Genomic DNA, 21,246 nt, shown 5'->3' with positions numbered 1-21,246 from the left:
CCCTCTCTCCTTTGGAACCCTGCTTCCAGCCCTCTTTTCTTCTTTCTCCTTTTTTCTCTAGCTCTATTTTTCCCTCTCTCTCGACACTCCCCAGTTTCTCCCTCCCTCCCTTGTAATGTCTTTTTCTCTTTCACCTCTTGTCTCTGTAGTCAGCACTGGTCAGTGGGTGTACTGGTGTGGGTGCTGAGCTCACTGTCACCTCTGTGCTGTCGTCCGCAGTCTAAGTACGACGAGCTGAAAAAGGCGGAGAAAGGCAACCGGCAGCAGCAGAAAGTTCACAAGTACATCGCCGCGTGCGACCTGGTGATGGCGCCGGTGCACGAGGCCGTCGTGTCCCTGCACCTGCCCAAGGTGTGGGACGACCTGCGGCCGCAGTTCTACGCCACCTTCTGGTCGCTCACCATGTACGACCTGGCCGTGCCCCACAGCGCCTACGACCGCGAGGTCAACAAGCTGAAGGCGCAGATGAAGGCCATCGACGAAAACCCCGAGATGGTAGGTCCCGCGGCGGCTGGCGCTGGTGCCACTGAGAGACTGCCGTTACTCCCCAGAGTCCTCCTCTGACAGCTGTGTTAGCAGGCATGTCCTGAAAGTTTAATCACTCTCTCTGCCGCGGTGTTACCTGCCGTAATAGTGTTTCTGTGTACTGAAGAGCTGCGTGGAAACTAATTTAAAGTGTCGACAGCTACGGGGATTCTAAGGTTGGATGCTGAAAAGTTCTGAGCAGTTTAGTTTCAGAGCTTACAGTTGGCACTGGCGTTGACGTTATTTTATAACTTTCTGCTTCTGTGCAGGTACAGAACATTGAGATATGATAATATTCCCTTCCTGTGCGCCTGTCCTCAGACAATAAGACTTCAAAATGTAACATTTCTAGACACCTATGTGTAAAGTTGTGTATTTGCTGAAGCAGTTCATAGTACTTCGCTGAAGGGTGTCAATACCTGGGACTCAGGCTTGCATCTCTGGCTCCCCCGGCACAGTGACACATTTGCGCTCCGATTACAGTCGAAGGAGCAGGGCGCCTGGGCGCGTCTGTGGTGAGCGTGCGCTGTCTGTGTCTCCCGCAGCCCTTGAATAAGAAGAAGAAGGAGAAGGAGAGGTGCACGGCGCTGCAGGACAAGCTGCTGGAGGAAGAGAAGAAGCAGCTGGAGCACGTCCAGAGGGTCCTCCACCGCCTCAAGCTAGAGAAGGACAACTGGCTGCTGGCCAGTGAGTCACCCCCACCGGCTGCCATAGGCCAGCAGCGTCTGCCTCTCTTCCTACACTGTGATTTAGCATTTGCTTAAAAAAAAAATACTAATAAATTAAACGCATATTAAGTATTAAAGCTGTAATAAATATTTCAGATTGGCACAAAAATCCATTATGCACACCAGCCCTCGGGAGGTTTACTTTTGACAGTCCTTGCTTGGATGTATCCAGGGGGGAAAAAAACTACAGAATGTCCACTTTAATGAGCCACTGGATGTATTGGATGAGAGGTTGAGTGACGTGTTCTTCCAGGTGTTGATTGGCTGCTGGTTGTAAGGAATTTGTCGGATCTGAGGGGTGTGATTTCGGAAGACGGGTACAGAGGCCAGGGCTGCGTTGAGATTATATTATTTCATGTTATTTTTAATTTAATAATTTATTTCATATTTTTGCTAACCTCATTTGGCACTTCCTCTTTTTGTGTTCTGGAATTAAAATGGCTGCTGCCTTGAGGGCTGTCTGAATCCGTAAGAAAGCAGGTGAAGGAAGCTTCATCAGCATACTATGTTCCTTCCTCCGGTTAAGTCTGCAAAACAGAACCCCCTTACCAAAAGAGGAGCTGGCTCTCTCTCCTGGAAGGCATTCTGAATGAACACCTTTTGGAGTGCTACCTTAAATCCGTGTGGGATTGGGAGTATACGGTAGAGTAGGTAGATCAGTGGCAGAGAAGTCCTTCAACAAGCGTAAGTGCCGTAGCAGAAAAGGATCATTTATGTGTCAGCACAGCTTCTCTAATTAAACCCGGTGCACATTCTCAACACGTTTGCTCGTCCCTACGCAGAGTCCACCAAGAACGAGACCATCACCAAGTTCCTGCAGCTCTGCCTCTTCCCCCGCTGCATCTTCTCCGCCATCGACGCCGTCTACTGCGCCCGCTTCGTCGAGCTCGTGCACCAGCAGAAGACCCCCAACTTCTGCACCCTGCTGTGCTACGACAGGGTGAGCCACCCGCCCCGCGTTCTGCGAGACGCTTTTTTAAACTGTAAAACGGCCCTGCGCAGTCACAAGCGTAACCAAAGCCGCTTAAAACGCACCCGGCTCTGAGACAGGAGATGAAAGGGGAAAGAGCTGGGCTGGACGTGCAGAGTATTACAAATGAGCCTCGTGAGGGACCACTGTGTGCTTGTGTATGTCCAAGCGAATACTTTCCCTGGGGTTTGTTTACAGATGCTCGGCGACTTCCCAGGAATCTTCAGTTCATTTAGGTTGAATAATCTTTCTTTAGTGAACGGGTTGCAGTTTTTCAGACCCATCCCCAGGTTTTCAGAACCATCCCTAGATAGCCAACACAGATGAAAATGAGTTCTTACATAAAGGAGATGTGTAAGCAGCGGTGTTCTTAGATGATAGCTTTTGCGTGATTGTGTGGAGTCCCTGTCTGATCGTTCTGTGTCTGACCGTGTTGAGTTTGAATGAAGACCGGCTCTGCCTGATGTGTAAAAGTTTTGTTGAGCGATAGAGCAGTAGATGTGTAGAAGGGGGACGCGATCGGCGAATGTGTAACCCCCTCCCTCTTCCGCCAGGTGTTCTCGGACATCATCTACACGGTGGCCAGCTGCACGGAGAATGAGGCCCGCCGCTACGGCCGCTTCCTGTGCTGCATGCTGGAGACGGTGACCCGGTGGCACAGCGACCGCGCCATCTACGAGAAGGTACCGCGCGCGGAACGCGTGTGTGACTAACACGCCCTGCGGCCTCTCCGTGTGTGTGTGTGTACATGTGCAAGAGGCAACGTAAAGCTGCTGGCACACCGATCTGATGTCCCTCAGCGGGCTATTGTTGACCCGCTCTTCTGCTGCTGCTTCCTCCTGACAGTATGAAATCAGCCGTCTGGGCTGCTTGCTCTGTATTTCAGCACTCTGACAGAACTGCTGTTCAGTCACACTACCTTTAATTTTTACTTCATAGTGGAACACATGGTGTGCTTGAGATATGAAAAAAAATTAACATCGTACATCACAGTGGCACACGTGACACGTCAACTTGAGTTGGCCTCTCAGAAACGAGAGTAAAGGTACCTTACTTGGTGTTCTGTTTTCTATTATTGGACCAGGTGAAGTGTTGATAGCTGCCAGAGGGAGTGAGCTACAGTAATTGACCATGTATTCAGTTGCCAAATTTTGACGGATCGCAAGGCACACCGCTCAACCTTTGAACGGCACTGCGCAACACTGATGAGACGTGACGAAGCAGATATAAACACACTGACTTGACACCGTGGTTTATTTTTTCCCATCGGTCAGTGTGAAAGCTCCTGGAAGCGCTTGAGAGGCTTGCTCTGCCACAGAGCCGTCGCAGCCACTGTTGTATTCAGCAGCATGTGTCAGTGGGAATTCGCTGGTCCGGGCTCCAAGTCCCCGCCGCAAATTGCTTGGCAAATTACTCCGTCCTCGCGCATACCGCCATTACGCATTTAATGAAGGATCAGGGTATTGCTGCTGAATTGCGCGGGGCTCCATCACCTTAAGATGAGCTGTTTTTCCTCTGCTGCGGTATGATCTTTATAAATGGGTAATGGCTGGAAATAAGCCTGCATTTGTAAGCGGTGTTTCTGACATGGGCTTCCTCGTGTTTTTAACGTGTGCTGCTGCCTTTGTTTCCCCATTCTGTGTCAGGAGTGTGGCAATTACCCAGGGTTCCTCACCATCTTCAGAGCGACCGGCTTTGATGGGGGGAACAAGGCGGACCAACTGGACTATGAGAATTTCCGACACGTCGTCCACAAGTGGCATTACAAGCTAACTAAAGTGAGTGCTGTTCCCGTTTTCCGTTCGGAGCTGAAATTTGCGTTTTGCATTTCACAACATGAATTGACAATACTCAAATTCTAAAAGTTGTGCTGCAAAATCATTTTCATTGAAAAAGAACACGCAGTTCCCCACTTTCGACAGAATGTTTCTGGGAACTGGATTATCCAGAATGGAATCTTGTTCTACCACAGACGCAGGGTTATGTAAGCAGTGTAACGTTATGCCGAATACTGGCAAGAATTTGGATTCAAGTCAGAGTTTTTCAAAAAGAAGTTGCAGGAGATGGCACATCTGAATATATTCATATTAATATCTGCAGTATAAATAATTCTATTTAAATATACTTACATGACCAGGAGAATAGCTAGTTGCAAAGTAGCATTTTTTTTCCCAGAGCAAGCAAAACAGCATGTACAGACTTGCTGTCTTGCTTGCTTTGCAGAGGAAAAATTAGAGCAATGAAGCAAAACAACAAACTAAAATAGACAAAGATACACTAAAATAGGGAGACAAATACAGCTACCTGCAGTGCTCTTTGTTTTACCTGTAATTTTGCAGGGTGTATTTTGGTGGAAAAAAAAACATTACAGAAGATTAGCCCACAAGACCTTTAAAAGATGTAATAAAAATTTTGTAAACTGTGCTATCATTAAATGCCCACTACTAGTACAGTGTGGGTAAACCAGTGTTCTGCATCACTGTGTTTGCACCCATATAGACTGTTTCGAAGTGGTGTTACAGTGCAGAGGAAGCTTGTCAGTTGTTACTGTAACACCAGAGCTCCACGTTCAGAGTTTTAATGGAACTCTTTACATTTAATTACACCCGTTTTTGTGTAACTGTCAGAAGATTTCTAATGAAGGCTGTTTTGGTTCCTATTAACCGTGTATGAGGATTGTGGCCCAGGCCGTACAGCAGCATTCTGCTGGCCTTGAGCGGAGCAAGGCTCAGTAAACACACTTATTCAGCTGGGTCAGAGAAACCTTTTGACCCTGAAATAATAACGCAAACAGAGGCTTGCTGTGTTTGTGTCTCTTGAGTCCACTGCGCGCCCTCTGATGACTGTTTGCGCTCTGAAAGATTTAAACAGTGATGTGGCATGCAGGAGGCCCTGTTTGTGTGTCTCTCCGTGTTGGTGAACGGAAGCGCGCGGCGATCATCGCCCGCCCGTCCTTGCGTGTCGGTCCTCATCGCTCGCCCCGTTTCTCTCCCCCCCCCCTCAGGCGTCCGTGCACTGCCTGGAGACGGGCGAGTACACGCACATCCGCAACATCCTCATCGTGCTCACCAAGATCCTGCCGTGCTACCCCAAAGTGCTGAACCTGGGCCAGGCCCTGGAGTGCCGCGTCCACAAGATCTGCCAGGAGGAGAAGGAGAAGAGGCCCGACCTCTATGCGTTGGCTATGGGGTAACAGAGAGCGATCCAGCCTTGTGTGAATTTCTGCACTGCGTTTTTCCACGACGCCCCCCCCACAATGTGCCGCAGATCAAACACACCACATCACACACTCCAAGGGGGTGGGGTGGGGGGAGCACATTTTACATGCGAGCATATTTTTAGGATGAGGTGTAACCGTCAGACACAGTCACACTCAGTGAAAACAGAAGCCCTATGGTGTGACGCAGGTATCAGATGAGGGCGTTTCTTATCTCGCGATCAGAGGGAGGACAGCGTTTGAGTGAAGGTGGGCAGGTTTTTGTGCTGACACTGCAGGACAGTGCTGATGCCGGTGTGTGAGGCTGTTCAGTAGGCATCTCCATCTTGCCGGCTCCACTATGGTCCACTACAGAGCCAGTGTTTGTACCCAGGGACAGCACCCCCCCCCCCCCATTCCTCTCACCATTCTTCCGCTAATGACGCGGCATAATCGGGCGCCGCACCACGCTTCCCCTCCCTCCCTCCCGCCGCTCGTATTTCACCACAGTCAATCCCGGGGAAGATTAAATGGCAGGATAAGGTCACGCCTGCAGTAAAGTCCCTCATTGTCGGCTAATGAAAACCATTAATTCAATAGGAGAGGACTTGTTGGGATCACACCAGCCTTTGTCCAGTCGTGATTAAGTGATCTTATCAGTTATCCATCGTAATGAGCTTTTCTCTTCCATGGCGCCGGGGAACGGAAGAGAGGAAACAAACATCATCTTCTCGAGATGCAGCGTGCCGTGCGCACCTCGCGTCTGCCGCTAATGACATTCTCCTGGCCGCCTGCTTACAGCCGCATATTTATATTGCACAGATCGAAAAGCGATACCGTGGAAGAAGTTAAGTGAATAGCGCGCGACTGATTTTTATACATGCTCGTTCTCTTGGGTCGCAAACTCCACATACTCCTGACTGTGTTCAAATTTGAGGTGGCAAAGAAAAGGACATGTTATGTGGCGGCTGCGGTATGAGTCATTGTCGTTTCTCTCCTTGTGTTCTGAGCTTTTGCGGTAGTTAATGAGAAATTCCTTGAGCGTTGCTTTTGCTTAACCGTTCTCAGATTGTTTTCGTTTGCTCGTTGAAAATTCGTGTTCGCAAGATTCGTGGTGCGTGCAGTATTCCTCCACTTGCTTTGTATGTTTCTGCCCTCCCTGTAAACAGAAATGAATTAACACTAGCTTTTTATGTTGTTGTTATGTCTTGAATATTTGATGGCCTGTAAAGGCAAGCGAACATAGTCCACCCCCACACCCTCAAAAAAGAGGTGAAAATTAGGTTGGATGTTTAGCCTGCTTTTATTAGTTAAATGTAGCAAAATACCCTCTATGAAATGGTTTGTCAAAGTAAAAGAATGTTATAATTAGAATAATACAAATGAAAGGTGCTCAGTTGCTTGCGTATTTACTTTGTTCAACGGGGTTTAAATGTATTTATTCAAAGAACAAGTGTTTTTGTGGAGTTTAATGTGGCTGCTATTTATGCTCTGGAATCAAAAGCAGATGGTTTTGTGACGGTAAACATCTCCAGGTCTTCCCCTAGCAACTCTGCAAGTTGCATGACAACCGACACGAATGCGGCAACAGCTTTTAATGGCTTCTGCTATTTTTTGCTTTTTAAGTGAAAAACAAATCCAGTTATTTTGTGAAATAGAGTTTTTATTTGTGGTTACAGATTTAGTGATTTCACAGAGCGTCGCGGTCTTCGTCAGTCCTACTTTCCAAAGCACACCTAAACAAGCTGTTTGATTAAATGTTCTGCAGTCGTAAACTTACTGTGATTACCTTGGTATTCAGAGTCAACAATTAAGCCTTCAGATTTTGAGTCAGGAAAAGTGTCTACCATATCCTTGCAGCCATCGTACCAAGAGCGAAGAAGATCTCTAATAGTCTGTCTAGACATCACAAAAAAAAATTCACTTTCAAGTTTTTTTTTTTTTACTTCCCCAGTCCTGCTAAAAAACACTTCAGAGCTGGTTATTTGCTACAGCGGAACTCAACCACCTCAAATTGGTGAACAGATAGCCGTGGAATCCCTGTCACCTGCCACTTCCTTTTTGACTCTGCCTGCCCGGTTTTGACCGTTCTGTTGTTGCTGCACTTGGTGTGATGTGATGTGTGTGTGTGTGTGTGTCAGTGCCTCCTGTAACCGTGTGTGCGACTTGCAGCTACTCAGGGCAGTTGAAAGGCAGGAAAGTGCACATGGTCCCTGAGAACGAGTTCCACCACAAGGAGCAGCCGGTGCGCAGCGCCACGCCCGCCAGCCTGCAGAACGGCCCGGGCAGCGCGGGCAAGCCCGCTCCCTCCGCCGCTAACGCCGGCAAGCCAGAGGAGGGCGCCGCTGAGGACACAGGTACGGTCGCAGGCCATAATGCGTGCACATGGGACGGGGGTCAAGCGTAATGCGTCGCTTTAGGTGAAGCAGAGCTTTCTCACGTTTACAAATAGTGATATTCCTGTCTTTCAGAATGATTTTACACCTGTTCACATGTCAGCATTCAGCTGTATAATGCTCATTAGTTTCAACCTTTTCCAGTACACTATTCGTCAGTTTTCTTCTGTTTTGGGTTTATAATTGTGTAGCACTTGTGGCCGACTCCAAGCACTTCTGCAGTGCATTTGAAAAATCCACAACCATAAAACTCCATCTAGATTTTATTTTTCTTTACCTTTAAATTGTAATAGGATGGTGCTCACGTTCCTTGGATGTACATAAATTCTGTATATTCTCGTAACGCCACCTTCGGTTTTCAGATAAATCCAAGGAGAAATCTCAGGGGCCTGTGAAACCTGCCAACAAAACCAACAACACAACGACCAAAGTGACCACCAGCAATGGGAACAGTGCTCCAAACAGGTACAACGCCCCCTTTCTCCTCCACTTGACATTTCGGCACTTTCAGCCAAGCCTGGGAATGATGTACTGCTCTCATCTCTCATATAATGTGATTAAAAGTTTAGGCCCAGAGGTGGCAAAGTTTAGCAGCGAGGTTATTATTTGAAGTTACCAGCAGAACACATCAATCCCTTATCAAAGAGTGTCTTCCCCATGAAGTGTGTAATCAAATTGAATAGTGTTTCAGGCAGTATTCGAGGATTCTATTCTATTAAATTGAGCTATTGCTGAAGGAAATGGCTTTTAAGTAACCTTTTTCTTAAGACATGGTTGTTACACAGACAACGGGAGAGAATTGCTCTGTGTGAAGGAACCTTTTCAAAGTAACACTGTGGAGGAATTGTGGTGAGATGGAAGTAACCGGAATATAAAATACTTGGTGTAATAAATGTTCAAGCTGGAATTTTTTGTGTGAGCTTCTAAGATTGTTAAAAAGGCAGAATTTAAAGGTCGAATTGAAAATGATTCATACATCCGTAGCATTCAGGGGAAACGAACTCGACAGCTTGTGGAGGAAATGGACCAAATCTTCTGGTGACGGTGACCATAGTTGTCTAACAATGCCAATATTTCATTCGCTCAGCACCAAAACCAGCAAAGAGAAGGAAGACAAAGAGAAAAGTGGGAAGGAGAAAAAGGAGAAGAAAGAGAAGACTCCAGGCGGCACTCCAGAGGCCAAAGCCAGCGGTAAGGAGAGGCAGAAGGAGGAGAGGTCTGCCAAAGACGAGAAGATGCGCGACAGCAAGGAGAAGACGCCCAAGGCCGACAAGGACAAGCCCAAGAAGGACGAGAAGAGCAAGGAGGACAAGGCCAAGGCCGGCGGCAACTCAGACTTCAAGTCCTCTGACAAGGAGTCCTCCAAGGAGCGTGACGTGGCCAAGGAGAACAGCAAGGGAGAGAAGAATACTGCAGCTGGGTCCTTGAAGTCACCTGTTCCCAGATCAGAGTCGGCCGAGACCGAAAGGGGTAAGCCGTCGTGGCCGGGGTGGGCTTTTTACCGTGTGTTGCTTGCCAGCTGTCTTGTATTTATATTTGTTTTTCCTTGGGAATGTGTGACATTGGTGAAAAATCAACTAGGTGATGCAGCGCTTCTAACATTGTGACTCTTTGTATAGCTTTCGCTTGTGTTATACTCTGCCTCACTTGTAAGTCACTTTGGATAAAAGCGTCTGCCAAATGAAGAAGTGTAAATGTAAACACTCTGTAAAAGCTGTGGATGGTGAGCAAGCGTAGCGCAACACCTTGACTCTCAGAAATGGGCGCTGGTGCTCACCTTGTTCGCTCTCTCTTTCTTTTCCAGAACAAAAGAGACGAAAGCTCGACACCCACTCTTCGCCGTCGCACTCCTCCGCTGTTAAGGTTAGTATAGCCTGAGGAAGGCTGCGCCTTCACGTACTCCCCTTCCCATTGGAGACCAAGTGTTCTTCTGAGTGTCCGTCTTCCCACAAGTCCACCACGGAGAGCGCACACGGGGGCCCCTGGAGTCCAGCTTTACACGGAGAGATGTATTTGGGGAAAAAAAAAAAATAATAGAAAGCATTCATGGACTATTTTTTTGTAATGAATATTTTTATATGAAAACCTTCAAGGACCTAGCAGAATGTTGTAAATAGCAGTTTTTTCTCGCATTCTCGTTTTAAGTGTGGAGGAAACCAGCTCAAGTGCCTCAGTATGTTTTTTTTTGTTTTTTTTTTCCCTTGAAAAAAGATTTTTTATAAGATCGTGTTTTTTGTCGTTTATTTTGGCGTTTTTTTGCACTTCCACCCTCTCCTGTTCCCCCCCCCCCCTTTTGGAGTGCAATATTTGCTTCAAGCATGTCGGGCTCCCCGCTGACGAGCGGAGCGTGTCGGTGTTTTTTTTTTTTTTTTTTTTGTATGCGGATCAAGATGAAGGAACGCGGAAGAATTCCTGGATGGAACGGCGTCTCGGTTGCTTCATACCTTCCCCGAGTCCAGCAGGGAACGGATCGACATCATGCCGCCGCACAGTGCCTTCCGAGAAGGAGCCCCCTACAGGAGAGATGGCTCTGCCGCACCCCCCCGCCCTCCAGTTTTCTCGCGTTATTCCGTCGTCAGGCAGCGTGTGTCCGTACCGTCCCTCCGAGCGGTGGGAGGCGTGTCCAGTGGGGATTCCCCGCCCACCGCAGCGTCCCCCCTCCCCCTCCAACCTCACCACCTGCAGTAGGAGCCAGCGACAGCCAGCCCCCTCCAGCAATCCAAGAAAACAAACCCCCACGATGCACCACAAGCAACAGGAACAAATAAAAGAAACCAAAAGCAGCGAGGAGAAAAAAAAAAGCGTGGGTGTAGCCTTCCAGAAGGATCTGCTCCGGGGAGCAGTTTTAATTCTTTATGTTCCCTAACCTCCAAGAAGTCATTGAGTTTCCCCCATGTCTTGTCCATTACGAACTGTAAGTTATTAAAGTACTCAACAAAAGCATGTTAGACAGTCAGCGACTCACAGTTTCTTCAGATGAGCTTACACCACTGAAATGGAAAAAGTCCCAGAGCCTTTATCACAGTCTTTATTATCTTTATAGAATATCCCACGCAAGTGCCCTCATATCGCATTGTAAGGACATGAACACACATGCACACACACACTCACACTTTAAAGTAAGGGGCAGAGATGTCCACCAGATATCACTACCACAGCCAAACACACGCAGGCCCTGTTTGTGAAAGTGGGTCCTTCAGTGCAAAATGAAATCCCCTTTCTAACAAGCCCTCAGATTTGTCACAAGCTTAAGTTGTTCTTGCAATAGGGGCAGTGTTCCAGATAAATTTCACATTTTTTATCATAAGTACTGTTTGAATTATTCTTAATTATAGTAGTTCCATTTTTAGTAGTTTCATACATAAGCTGGCCTTCAGAGCATTGTATTTACATGCAGAACTAGCAGTCTGGTTGTTTCCATATGGAGTTTTAAAGGTTCCGGAAGGCATGGTGTTAAAGTATCAACATCATTTTGTATGTGCATTGTTTTAATCAGTTTATGAGTTTAAATGAATATGCTGAATGAATTTGTAGGATTGTCATTATCTCAAAGAAAGGTGGGCGCACAGATACCAAAAGAACCTATTTCTTAAGGCCTTACAACGTTATTAAGATGTAGACACAGTCGGTATGAGCAGTGTGCTTTGCAGAAGAAACGGCAGCACCACGTTTCATTGAAATCTTAGAGGCTGTTAGATTTTGCTTTGAATGACCCCATTCACAGAAGAATAGAGATGTATCCTTTCACAGAGGGGAAAAAAGTAGATTCTCTTCTCAGGGGCTTTATAAAGCAGAAGTTTATTTTTATATGTCTATTGAAACACTAAACACAGACATTTCATTTGAGAACCAGGTTAAACACCCCTTCCTCCTCCCCCCTCTCCATTTTTTTTCTGCAAGTCTCTTTCTCCAAATAACCATGTCAAAGTCTAAGTCCTTGAAGGTCTGTGGGGCTGTGTGGAGTGACGGCCATCCTGCCCCACCCCCCCCCCTCCCGGTGTCTGCCAACCCTCTCCAGCTCATCTGTCATCTCCATTCATTCCTACAGGACAATCTCAACGAACTCAAGGATTCCGCATCAAAGGTTTGCACCCCTTTTCAGTGTTCAATCGTTTTCCCTCCCCCAGCTCACTCGGGCAGGGTCGCTTAAAAGTGGGACACAAACCCCGGGCCAGGAGATGACTCCCAGGGAGAGTCTCGGGAGAGAGGCAGATACTGGAGCAGAGAGCAGCCTTCCTGTGACATGGGGGGTTTTCACAGGCTGCTTTACGTGGATGTCTTTGCACGGTGTACATCCTTAATTTGATTACACTGCCCGAGTAATCTCGAGTGATCGTACCTTTGGTGTTGTAGTAACCAGGTATGTAATGCATTTTGTTATGTGAATATAGCATTTACAACATGGCACTGTGTTTGATTAGTGATGCCTGTTTTATAGTAAACAGTATTTTTTGCTGAATTGTGCCCTTTTGAAGTGAATTAAAGCTGTTTACCGCTACAGTTCACTGGACAGCACTGGAAAAGTGTGGGTAATATGTACATGCATTGGGTTCAGACCATGACATCAATGATGCCAGAGTTTTTCTGGTTAGTTCCTGTGAATATGATATGCTGTCATAGCAAAAAATAAAGCTTCTCTTAACAAATTTGCTCCGAGCAGGGGGACTGGAATTGCAGCCTTGCACTGCCTCGCGATTTCGAATTGGCTCCATATTGTTCCCTCCCCGCTCCCCGGCGCGGTGCTTGAAGTTTCCCCCTCTCTGATTTGATTCAGCCGCTTGCCAGCTCTGCCTCTCTGCGGCGATTCCCCTTTGGATAGCGCCCGTCAAACCGGCGGCTGCGAGAGTGTTTTCACTGTTGCAGTCAATGAAGGAAATGACAGGACATTCAGAAATATGCTGATGGCACCACTTCAAACGGCTCCCCACCAGAATTTCAAGCAGGTGCTGACGCCTCGCATCTTGGTGCTTACTTTTAAAGGGATCCCCTGATGAAAGGGCATCGCTATCTATAAAATCAGATGGGGAAAGAGACAGAGCTGGTACCAGGCATGAGAAAGATCTAATCCTCCCCGGCAGTGCGTTACAAAGGGTCATATTTTTTGCACTCGCAGGGAAGGGACACCGGCCTTATCTCACTGCGATGTTAGAAAGCAGGGCTCCTTAAGGTTTGTGTTCCACTTTTGCCTTGAGCTCGTCCTGCCCTTGGTGGAAGAGCGGACTCCATTTCTCAGTCTAAGAACCTTAGGGCAGCTCTTAGTCATGATGTCGCCCACAGAGCAATGGTTGCCAGATCAGGGTGTTTGTTTTGAGTTGCTTGCTTTGGAAAATATCTTCCCTGGAGGTAAAGTGTACGTCTGTGCGTGTGTGTATGTGGTTGTGTATATAGGGCAGAAGCACTACCGCTGTAGTCAGCAATGCCTGAAATATTCAAAAGATTGCTCCAGTAAATAAGTGGGAGTTGTGGGAAGTTTGAAGGAGGTTAATGGCCACCTTTATATGTGTGTTGTGCTGTATGTGTGTTTCTCAGTCCTGCTGTTGACCCTGGTCCTACCAGACTAGCGCAGGCTGCAAGAACCCCCCTGATGGCACTCCTCATGTACAACCCCCACCCACAAGGTCATGCCAGCTCTAAAAACAGGGTCCAGATTTGCTTATGGTTTGGAGTGTCCACTGCTTCCCAAAGGGGTATCCACGTTCAAATTGCTTTAGGATTTAAGAGCCCCTCTGAGCCCTAAGGTTACACTGGGCAAGACCCCCAGGCATTTATTTCTGAATGTGAATTTATTCATATTTCTTGGCAAAAAAAAAGTGTGAAGTTGTGATAACCTGGGAAATAAAACTAGCGCTGAAGGCAATTGGATATTTGCCAGAGTCTCTATGGGTTTCTTCCTTTGCAAAACCTTAGCAGGACCTAGCAAGGGCCTGCTGTGGGTCAGGTACTGGAGTACATGCATGCACTTTCATATAGGCCAAATGCAGTAAATGTATCCTTCTGTTTTTCAGTAATATTGCCATTTATTGATGTTTGAGAAATCATTTCAAGTGGGTACGCCTGGACGATTTACAGCTGTTACTATACCACTGTGGCGCAGATCCGCTTTTAACCTCTGAATGCTTGCTGAAGCCCAAAGGTAGTTTTACATACCTAGGCAATAAAAACAAATACTGAGAGGCCTTCAGAGGCCTAATTAGGCACCGGGTTAGACTGCCACAGTGACGGCTTGGTTCAAAGCCGGCGTCTGAAGTCTCTTTCCCTCCGTGAGCAAACCGGCAGCAATGATTTCACCCATTTCTAAACCCTTTCAAGCCTTGTTTTTTGTGCATGTTATGCACACGCTACAGGAAGAAAAAAACATATTTTTTTCTGCAATGGCTTATTTTTGAGCTGTGATATTTTGTTTGCGAGTTGTCAGAATCTGGGAAGCACGCAGAGTGCACTGTAACTGGTAAATAAGGGGAGGGGGGCCCCGGGTCTGCGCGGATGCCGCACGCAGGCGGGAGTGTCTGTCAGACTGCATAACCCTCAGCCCTGACTCGCGGGCCCGCTGCGGGGAAAGCGCCCGCGCTCACTCACAGCGCCTCGCTTTTTAACACTATCAGGAGCACGGACCCGTCTCGTTACACTGAGGCTGTCGGGCCCACCGCTTGGCTCGCTAAGCGTGTTTTGACAGTGGAATTCGCATTCTGCGTATTCTTACCCTTTATGAACGGTAACAAAAAAATAATGCAGCAGATTTAATTGCAATGTATGCTTGTTGTTTGCATCCGTACCTACAGATATGTGAAATATTAGGGCTGATCAGAAAACAGTTTTACCTGGAGCCTCTTCACAGTGGCAACCAAGGCACAGTTGGAGTACTTTGAACGAGTCCTAAATAATGAATGAATGAATCTTTGAATGATCCTGACAGGAGCAAAAAAAAGCCAGGTGTACAACAGCCTCTGCCATATTTCACAGGGAGGAAGATGGTGGTCTCTCCAACATAAGCCTCACCCTTTGGGCTCCAGTCAGACTGCTGATGAGCAGCTTTTTTCATCTGGGTACACCATGTCCACATGTTAGGATATCATGCTTATCATGCAGGGTATCAGGATTTGGGTGCCCCTCTTGACTTTTTCAGCATTTTTTCCCCATTGCTATCAATGTAACTGGCAACCTTTTAGCCTTGAACTTCAATATTATGTAGAATTTCACCATTTAAGTAAATTTGGGAATTATTTCATTATTTTGATTTTTTTATTTTACTATGCAAAATATACTGATTGCATACTTGTATTTCTTCCGCTAAGTTATCTCTTAGCTAGAGTTTGTCAAGGTTACGAATACATTTGGACGCCACTGGAGAGAGATGGAAGAGAAAGCAAACCTCAGAGTTGCCCTGTCACTTTGACATTGAGCGAGAGAGAGAGACACACACAGATAGGTACAGCAGTGTGTTTCTAAGCACTTGAGCAGTGGACAGGTAGAGCATATTAAAATCTGTCCAGGTTTCAGCGCTCCTGTTTGCTAGCAGCTGGCCCCATACGCTACCACTCCACATCCACTTGGAAACTGATATCTAATGGAGAGCTGTGGCTACAGGGAATACTAATATCCACACTACTCAACATCTGTCGCCGTTTTGATTAACGGAGAAATATGTTCTCCGCAAGCTCTGCATTTTAAAAGCCTTAATTGTATGTCATGAGCTGTCACCATTCAGGGGAACTCGTAAAGTCGTCGCCACCCTATTAATTTATCGACTGTTGTAAAGATTGCAAGGATTAGCGGCGCATTTTATGTGTTGCTTTTTACAAGCGATGCAAATTAGCTGCAGTTGGGAGCGTCATCAGAAAAAATCATTTGGATTTATGCGCATTCCTCTGGGGTTGTTGGTTGTATTGATGTTGTTGTGGAGTAAGGCAAGGTAGACCCTCGATGAGGTTAAAACTAAAAAACTGACAGCAAGCCATCAAAATCTGTCAAATGCGAAAGGATGGTATTCCCCTGAAGGGCAGGCCTTTTATTTTGTAGTGTCTTTCACAGTGCCCTCTCTGAAGTGTGAGCAGTTGAATGGATAAGAAACTATGGAATCTGTTTGTGTGCATTTCACAGCTGGGTCGCTCACTTCATTCTCACTGAAAATGTTTTGTTGTATTTTTGCTATGCTTTGTCTGTGCACTCTTTTTTTTTTTCCAGCACCCTTGGTATGTGTAACAACATTTTGCCTCCCACCAAGGAGCATCATAGTTCCAAAGTCAACCAAAAATAAAGCCCGTTATCCACCACAGCCACCTCAACACAAGATTACAGTTCACACCTCCTAGACCACAGTTCATCATCCGCAGTGTTTCTCTGGATGCTGACAAGCAGTGACTTTCTATTCAGGGATCAGTGATAGAAAAGTACCTAGTTGGGTAATTCAGCCGTCCAGCTTGGTACTTGAAGCCTTTCAGTTCAGTCCTTGCAAAGGGAAAGCAGTATGTATGGCATCTGGTCATTTGTGGAAGTGTCAGTGTGCGAGGCCACATGGAGCGATCTGTGGCCGGCCTTGATTGAGCTAATGAAGTGCGGTCAGACCCCAGTGGTTGGCGCAATGTTGTCTCTTCCCGTGGAGCCGAGCAGCAGTGACTTAACGTGCGTGTCCCTTAATCCCCATCAGCACTACGCCAACCACAACACAGCCACACAGTCCAAAAGCAAAGAGATGGAGATGGACAAGAAAGACTCAGAGAAATCCAGAGACCGCTCCAAAGAAAAAGAAAAGAAGGAAGACAAAGACCGGAAGGACAGGAAACGAGTGAGTACTTTCAAGGCCTCCCTTCCTCTCCGCTGGAGTAAAGTCTCTCTGCTTTTGTCAGCCTTTTCTAGGTTACTTTAACAAACTTTGCCACGCGGGGCATTGCAAAGGCTTTTGCGCTAACAGTCGACGCTGCACAGTTGCTTGGTTTTCACTGCGGTTACCTCATCTTTCTTTCTTTAGGATTATTCAAACAGTGACCGTGAGATGAGTCAAGAACTGAAGCGCAGAAAAGATGAGAACGGAACAAGTGAGTGGGGACGCATTTTATTTATTCCGGCGCTTTGGAAGCCTCCCCTCCCCTCCCCTCCCCGTTTTATCTGTCTAACAGCCGCCCTCCTCCTCACAGGCTCTTCCAAACACAGCAAGAGCGCCAGTCCCTCCGACTCGCCGCACTCAAACGACAAGAGCAAGAGCTCCAAATCCACCAGCAAGGAGAAGGGTGACCTGGCCAAGGCCCAGAAGAACTCCTCTACAGGCAAAAAGGTGCAGAGCCAGCCTCTTCTCCCCAGGCAGCACATACAACTTTAATGCATCCGCAGCAAGTACAAGACTGGATATGTAGCATACATTAACAGTTAAATGACAGTACATTTTCAAAGCAGAAGTATATTACATTGGTTTGGGATAAAAATGGCCATTACTCTTTATTTTTAAATGATGGAATGTGTATACAGTAAGTGTACAGGATATTAGCTCTTAGATAAAGGTGGGAAAGTCAGAGTAATCTAGGTCCCTGAAACAAAGGGCTTAAATGAGCAAATGCTTCTCCCTTCAAGCAGTGTAAGGCAGTGCCTCGACATTTACTTAGTCCACAGAGAAGCCGAACTATGTCACCTCTGTGGTGGTTCAGATGGACAGCTCAGTATTTCAGTATTTTCCAGGGTGGTCAGCTGATCCACGCCACTGTCACATTCCTCCTGTGTGGTGCCGTGCGAATCCTTATTGCATCTGTCTCATGCACCTGTTCCCTGTGTTTCTGCTCATCAAAGGAGTCCAGGCATGAAAAAGAGAAGTCTGACAAGAAAGAAAAGAGGGACAGCACAGGAGCGAAAGAAGACAAAAAACAATATCCTTCACAGGCGTAACAAAACAGCAACATGCAATTCCCACACCACTGACCTGCTGCGGTAAAGAAACCCAATGCACTTATTTACTACAAATCCGTTGCAAACTGTTGTTCTGCACGAATTTTTGCTTTTTGCCATTTGCTCAGAGGCACCCAAACAGGATTTTTTTGGTTGTTTGTTTTTCCTCAGTTACTATTAGGGGATTAGTCATGTCCTGGTGGATCTTGTTTGATGAACGTGTTTGACACTGGATGTAGCTATTCCCTTAACAGTCGCACTCATAAATCCTCGGACAAGCACAGATAATGCACATTGATGCAGCCAAGGTAAGCAGTGTAGTGTAGAAGCTTGTTCACACAAGGTGCAATCTTGGTTTTGGCAGTGGCCCTCCAACATATTATTAAGGTTTCTGGAGAGCGAGATTAAATCCAATTGCAATGAACTTTGTCCTAAACTTTGAATTAAATAAACTTGATGATTAATCAAGTTCTTTATACCATTTGCTCAGTTTTGTCTTAATATCAGTGACTCAACACACACCATTCAAATTTCAATGTGTTAGTAAAAAATTGTGACTAAAATTTTGGTACTCAATGTTAAGCACAAAGTGTATTGCAGTTAGAGAGAGTCTGGGCCCATCTGGCATAGTTACTGACTGGGGTGGAAGTGTATAAGAGGTCATTATGCACTGAACCTCAAAATCAATGGAAATTTTGCTCACTGTAATTTCCATACTTACTGTTTCCTTAATCTCACGTAAAATGTAGAACCCTTTTTTATGGTACGGTGGACACTGATTGGTTTCACATAAACACCTAATTGTAGAGAGGCTGTAGAGAATGCTACAGTTAAAAAAAAAGCTACAGTTTGTGTTGAATTGTAAAATGACGCCATGGATGGTTTTGGAATGGGTAGTCTCTTCCGCTATACTACTTGATGTTTATATGTTAATCATTTTAGTTAGAGGTTCTGAGTGGAATGACCTGAAGTAGTACACATTTATATTGTGGCTAGTTTCTTTGGCAATACATGGAATGCTTTTGTGCTGTACAGCTGCAGTAGTATGAATGTCTCATGATTGCAGTACCTGAATGACAAGTGATGACTGCACAGTGATGGGTTTTGTGACAACTACTGAAAGACAGAATTTGTTTTCTCTAGAATTCTCTGCTGTGGGCTGCAACAAGCTGGAGCACTGCTTTCACCCAACACACACCTGTACCACACCTGCTTTTATGTCCATAATTTCCCCCCATCAATCACCGACTGAAAAGAGGACCCATCACAGATAGGAGAAATCTGCCTGCATAGATACTTTCTGTTATTCTGCCTAGAAATGTTCTAGTCCTAGTGTTTCGACCTCCATTTTTGGTTCTTTACTGTGTAATTTCAGTAACCAGCTGAAAGTCTCTTTACTTTCAATATTGGCACAATGTGCTGATCACATGACAGTGTAATTTGAGTACAAACAGGTATTGAATACTCTGACTTGCTTTCTTCAGGCCTGCGTGAGTTTGTACAATTTCTCAAGTGATGAAAACTTAAACGTTTTTTTTTTTTTTAGTCAGGCTTTTTTAAAAAAATTGCAATTAATACCTTTAGCATTTCTGCATTTACCTCAATTAGATGGCCATTTTTATTTATTTTTTCCTCCTTTTAATCCACGTATGTGATATTTAGGCTTAGATGTTTGGAACAATAAAAATGGTATATTTGTATATTATGTATACAATAATAAAAATGGTTACATGTAAAATCCCTATCTGTTACACTCATTTCAAATGTCCCTCGCTAAATCTGTTTTAATTTTCCTGTATGCGTGTTAATCACGTTTTTAAATGATTTGTATAAAATAAAGTTGCATTTCTTCACGATGCAAATGGGTGGATTGTAAAACTTGAGAAGCTTTGTACCACAAACATTAGTCACAGAACTTTCAGAACAACTTTTTGGAGTTTTTAATCTGCTGTATTCTACCAGTGTATGCTTTTTTTTCTAAATAAATGATAGTTTTCTTAGTGGGTCATAAATAATTGTCATGTGCCTTATTCATTGTGCAAGCGTTTCATGCAAGTTCAACAAAACTTAAATATCATCTGTGCTAGTGAAGTGATGGGTATAATTGACCTGCCCGAATGCCATAAGATCAGCTCAAATTGAAGTCTTGTTTCAGATTTTAGTTAAGTGGAGTCTCGGTATAATCTATCATATTTTGACCTTCCTGATTATGCCCTCCTAATTACAATGTAATGTGCCATGTTGTTTCAAAAGCAGTTCATGGAAATTCATGCACCAACAGGCACACATACAGTACCAGTTAAAAGTTTGGACACACCTACTCATAGAAGGATTTTTCTTTACTACTATTCTAAAATGTCTTTATTTTTATTATTTATCACATCGAAACTGCTGCCCAAGGGGAATTATGCAGTATCTTTTATTTGCAGACAAAAATTGTAAAAAAAAAAAATTGTAGACAAAAATAATGTTTTTTGGAAAGAAAATCATACATAGGCATCAACTCTACTATTTATATTTGTCTAAGAAACAAATTTCAAGCATTTAAGAGTAAATCTTCAGATCGTCTTTCTTCAGTCTTTCAATTTGTTTTCCAGTATGTTGGATCAGGTGTGTCCAAACTTGACTGGTACTGTGCATAACTTGGTATTAGAATTTTGTTTAAAGGCTCATACCAGTTCACACTATATCACAGTCTAACCTACCCTTGAGGGAGAGGCTATTTGGCTCATTCCTTTGGAAAAAGTTATGAGGTCAACTGGACCTTCACTTTCAGATTTTTTTACAATGCTGTAAATACCCTTTAACCTATTTGTTATATGTTGTCTTCTTGGTAGGCAACATGCCTAATGGCATGCTACAGGGAAGTCCACTGTGAGAGGTAGAACATTATGGAGGCCAACCAAATACAGTAGTGTGCAGTGCAGCCCAAACGGCAGAACAGGAAGCACTGGAAACCTTCCCTTACTGACACATTGAGGGTAGGAATTCCGACATCTTGTCACTTCTCCAACATGCATACTGAAATCAGTTCCAGCACATAATTAGGTCATGTTGGGATGATTTTGTGGTTGACGCTCTGGAGGGAAAATCGGCCAGTCAGGTAGGAACCAGAGTGCCATTCACCGTGTGCAACTGATGGTAGTAGATATAGTCCACCAAAGTGTAGCAGCATTAATGGAATAATAGTTCCTAAAATGTCATTTATACTACAAAGCATAGTTGTTTTCTGACTAGACGTATTTTCAAGGTGAGTACACAAGTACAACCAAAATAATGGAGCTGTAAGGAACTGAAAACTTTCAATTGAATTTAATTTGATGATTGAGTAAAGCAAAAAGGGAGCCCATATATTTGTGTATTATTGAGTGGAACTGGAAGCAAAGATTTTTCTTTGTTTAAGCATATGACTGTCCTACTTAGGAAAGAAGGACTGCATTAGTTGCTGTCTTGTGTTGAAATTAGAAATCTCTGTCACCTGTGTGCTGAATGGAGATAATGGGCAGTGACTTTAACCCATCCAAGGGAATCTCCACACACATGCATCTGTCCTTTCCTCAG

The 21,246-nt window shown here is 45.2% G+C and overlaps 1 protein-coding gene across 2 annotated transcripts in view; it reads left to right on the top strand.

The window, feature by feature from the left end:
• Positions 1 to 19,684, top strand: part of thoc2 (THO complex 2) — a 47,169-nt gene extending 27,485 nt beyond the window's left edge. The window contains exons 23-39 of one of the 2 annotated variants that reach the window (XM_036548784.1): positions 220 to 495; positions 1,071 to 1,212; positions 2,036 to 2,193; positions 2,778 to 2,906; positions 3,870 to 4,001; positions 5,228 to 5,412; positions 7,592 to 7,776; positions 8,178 to 8,280; positions 8,903 to 9,285; positions 9,620 to 9,678; positions 11,864 to 11,899; positions 16,460 to 16,597; positions 16,781 to 16,847; positions 16,947 to 17,083; positions 17,590 to 17,666; positions 17,946 to 17,993; positions 18,829 to 19,684. In XM_036548784.1, coding sequence (XP_036404677.1) covers positions 220 to 495; positions 1,071 to 1,212; positions 2,036 to 2,193; positions 2,778 to 2,906; positions 3,870 to 4,001; positions 5,228 to 5,412; positions 7,592 to 7,776; positions 8,178 to 8,280; positions 8,903 to 9,285; positions 9,620 to 9,678; positions 11,864 to 11,899; positions 16,460 to 16,597; positions 16,781 to 16,847; positions 16,947 to 17,083; positions 17,590 to 17,666; positions 17,946 to 17,973 — 2,235 coding nt within the window. In that variant the 3' untranslated portion in view covers positions 17,974 to 17,993; positions 18,829 to 19,684. Of the gene's footprint in view, positions 1 to 219; positions 496 to 1,070; positions 1,213 to 2,035; positions 2,194 to 2,777; positions 2,907 to 3,869; positions 4,002 to 5,227; positions 5,413 to 7,591; positions 7,777 to 8,177; positions 8,281 to 8,902; positions 9,286 to 9,619; positions 9,679 to 11,863; positions 11,900 to 16,459; positions 16,598 to 16,780; positions 16,848 to 16,946; positions 17,084 to 17,589; positions 17,728 to 17,945; positions 17,994 to 18,828 lie in introns of both variants that reach the window. The other variant, XM_036548785.1, reaches the window with a different exon arrangement.
• Positions 19,685 to 21,246: the final 1,562 nt, after the last annotated feature.

The sequence above is a fragment of the Megalops cyprinoides genome, chromosome 16, assembly GCF_013368585.1.
Source record: "Megalops cyprinoides isolate fMegCyp1 chromosome 16, fMegCyp1.pri, whole genome shotgun sequence".
Lineage (NCBI taxonomy): Eukaryota > Metazoa > Chordata > Actinopteri > Elopiformes > Megalopidae > Megalops > Megalops cyprinoides.
Note: the sequence above shows the minus strand (reverse complement) of the source record. Positions and strands in the feature narration are given on the sequence as shown.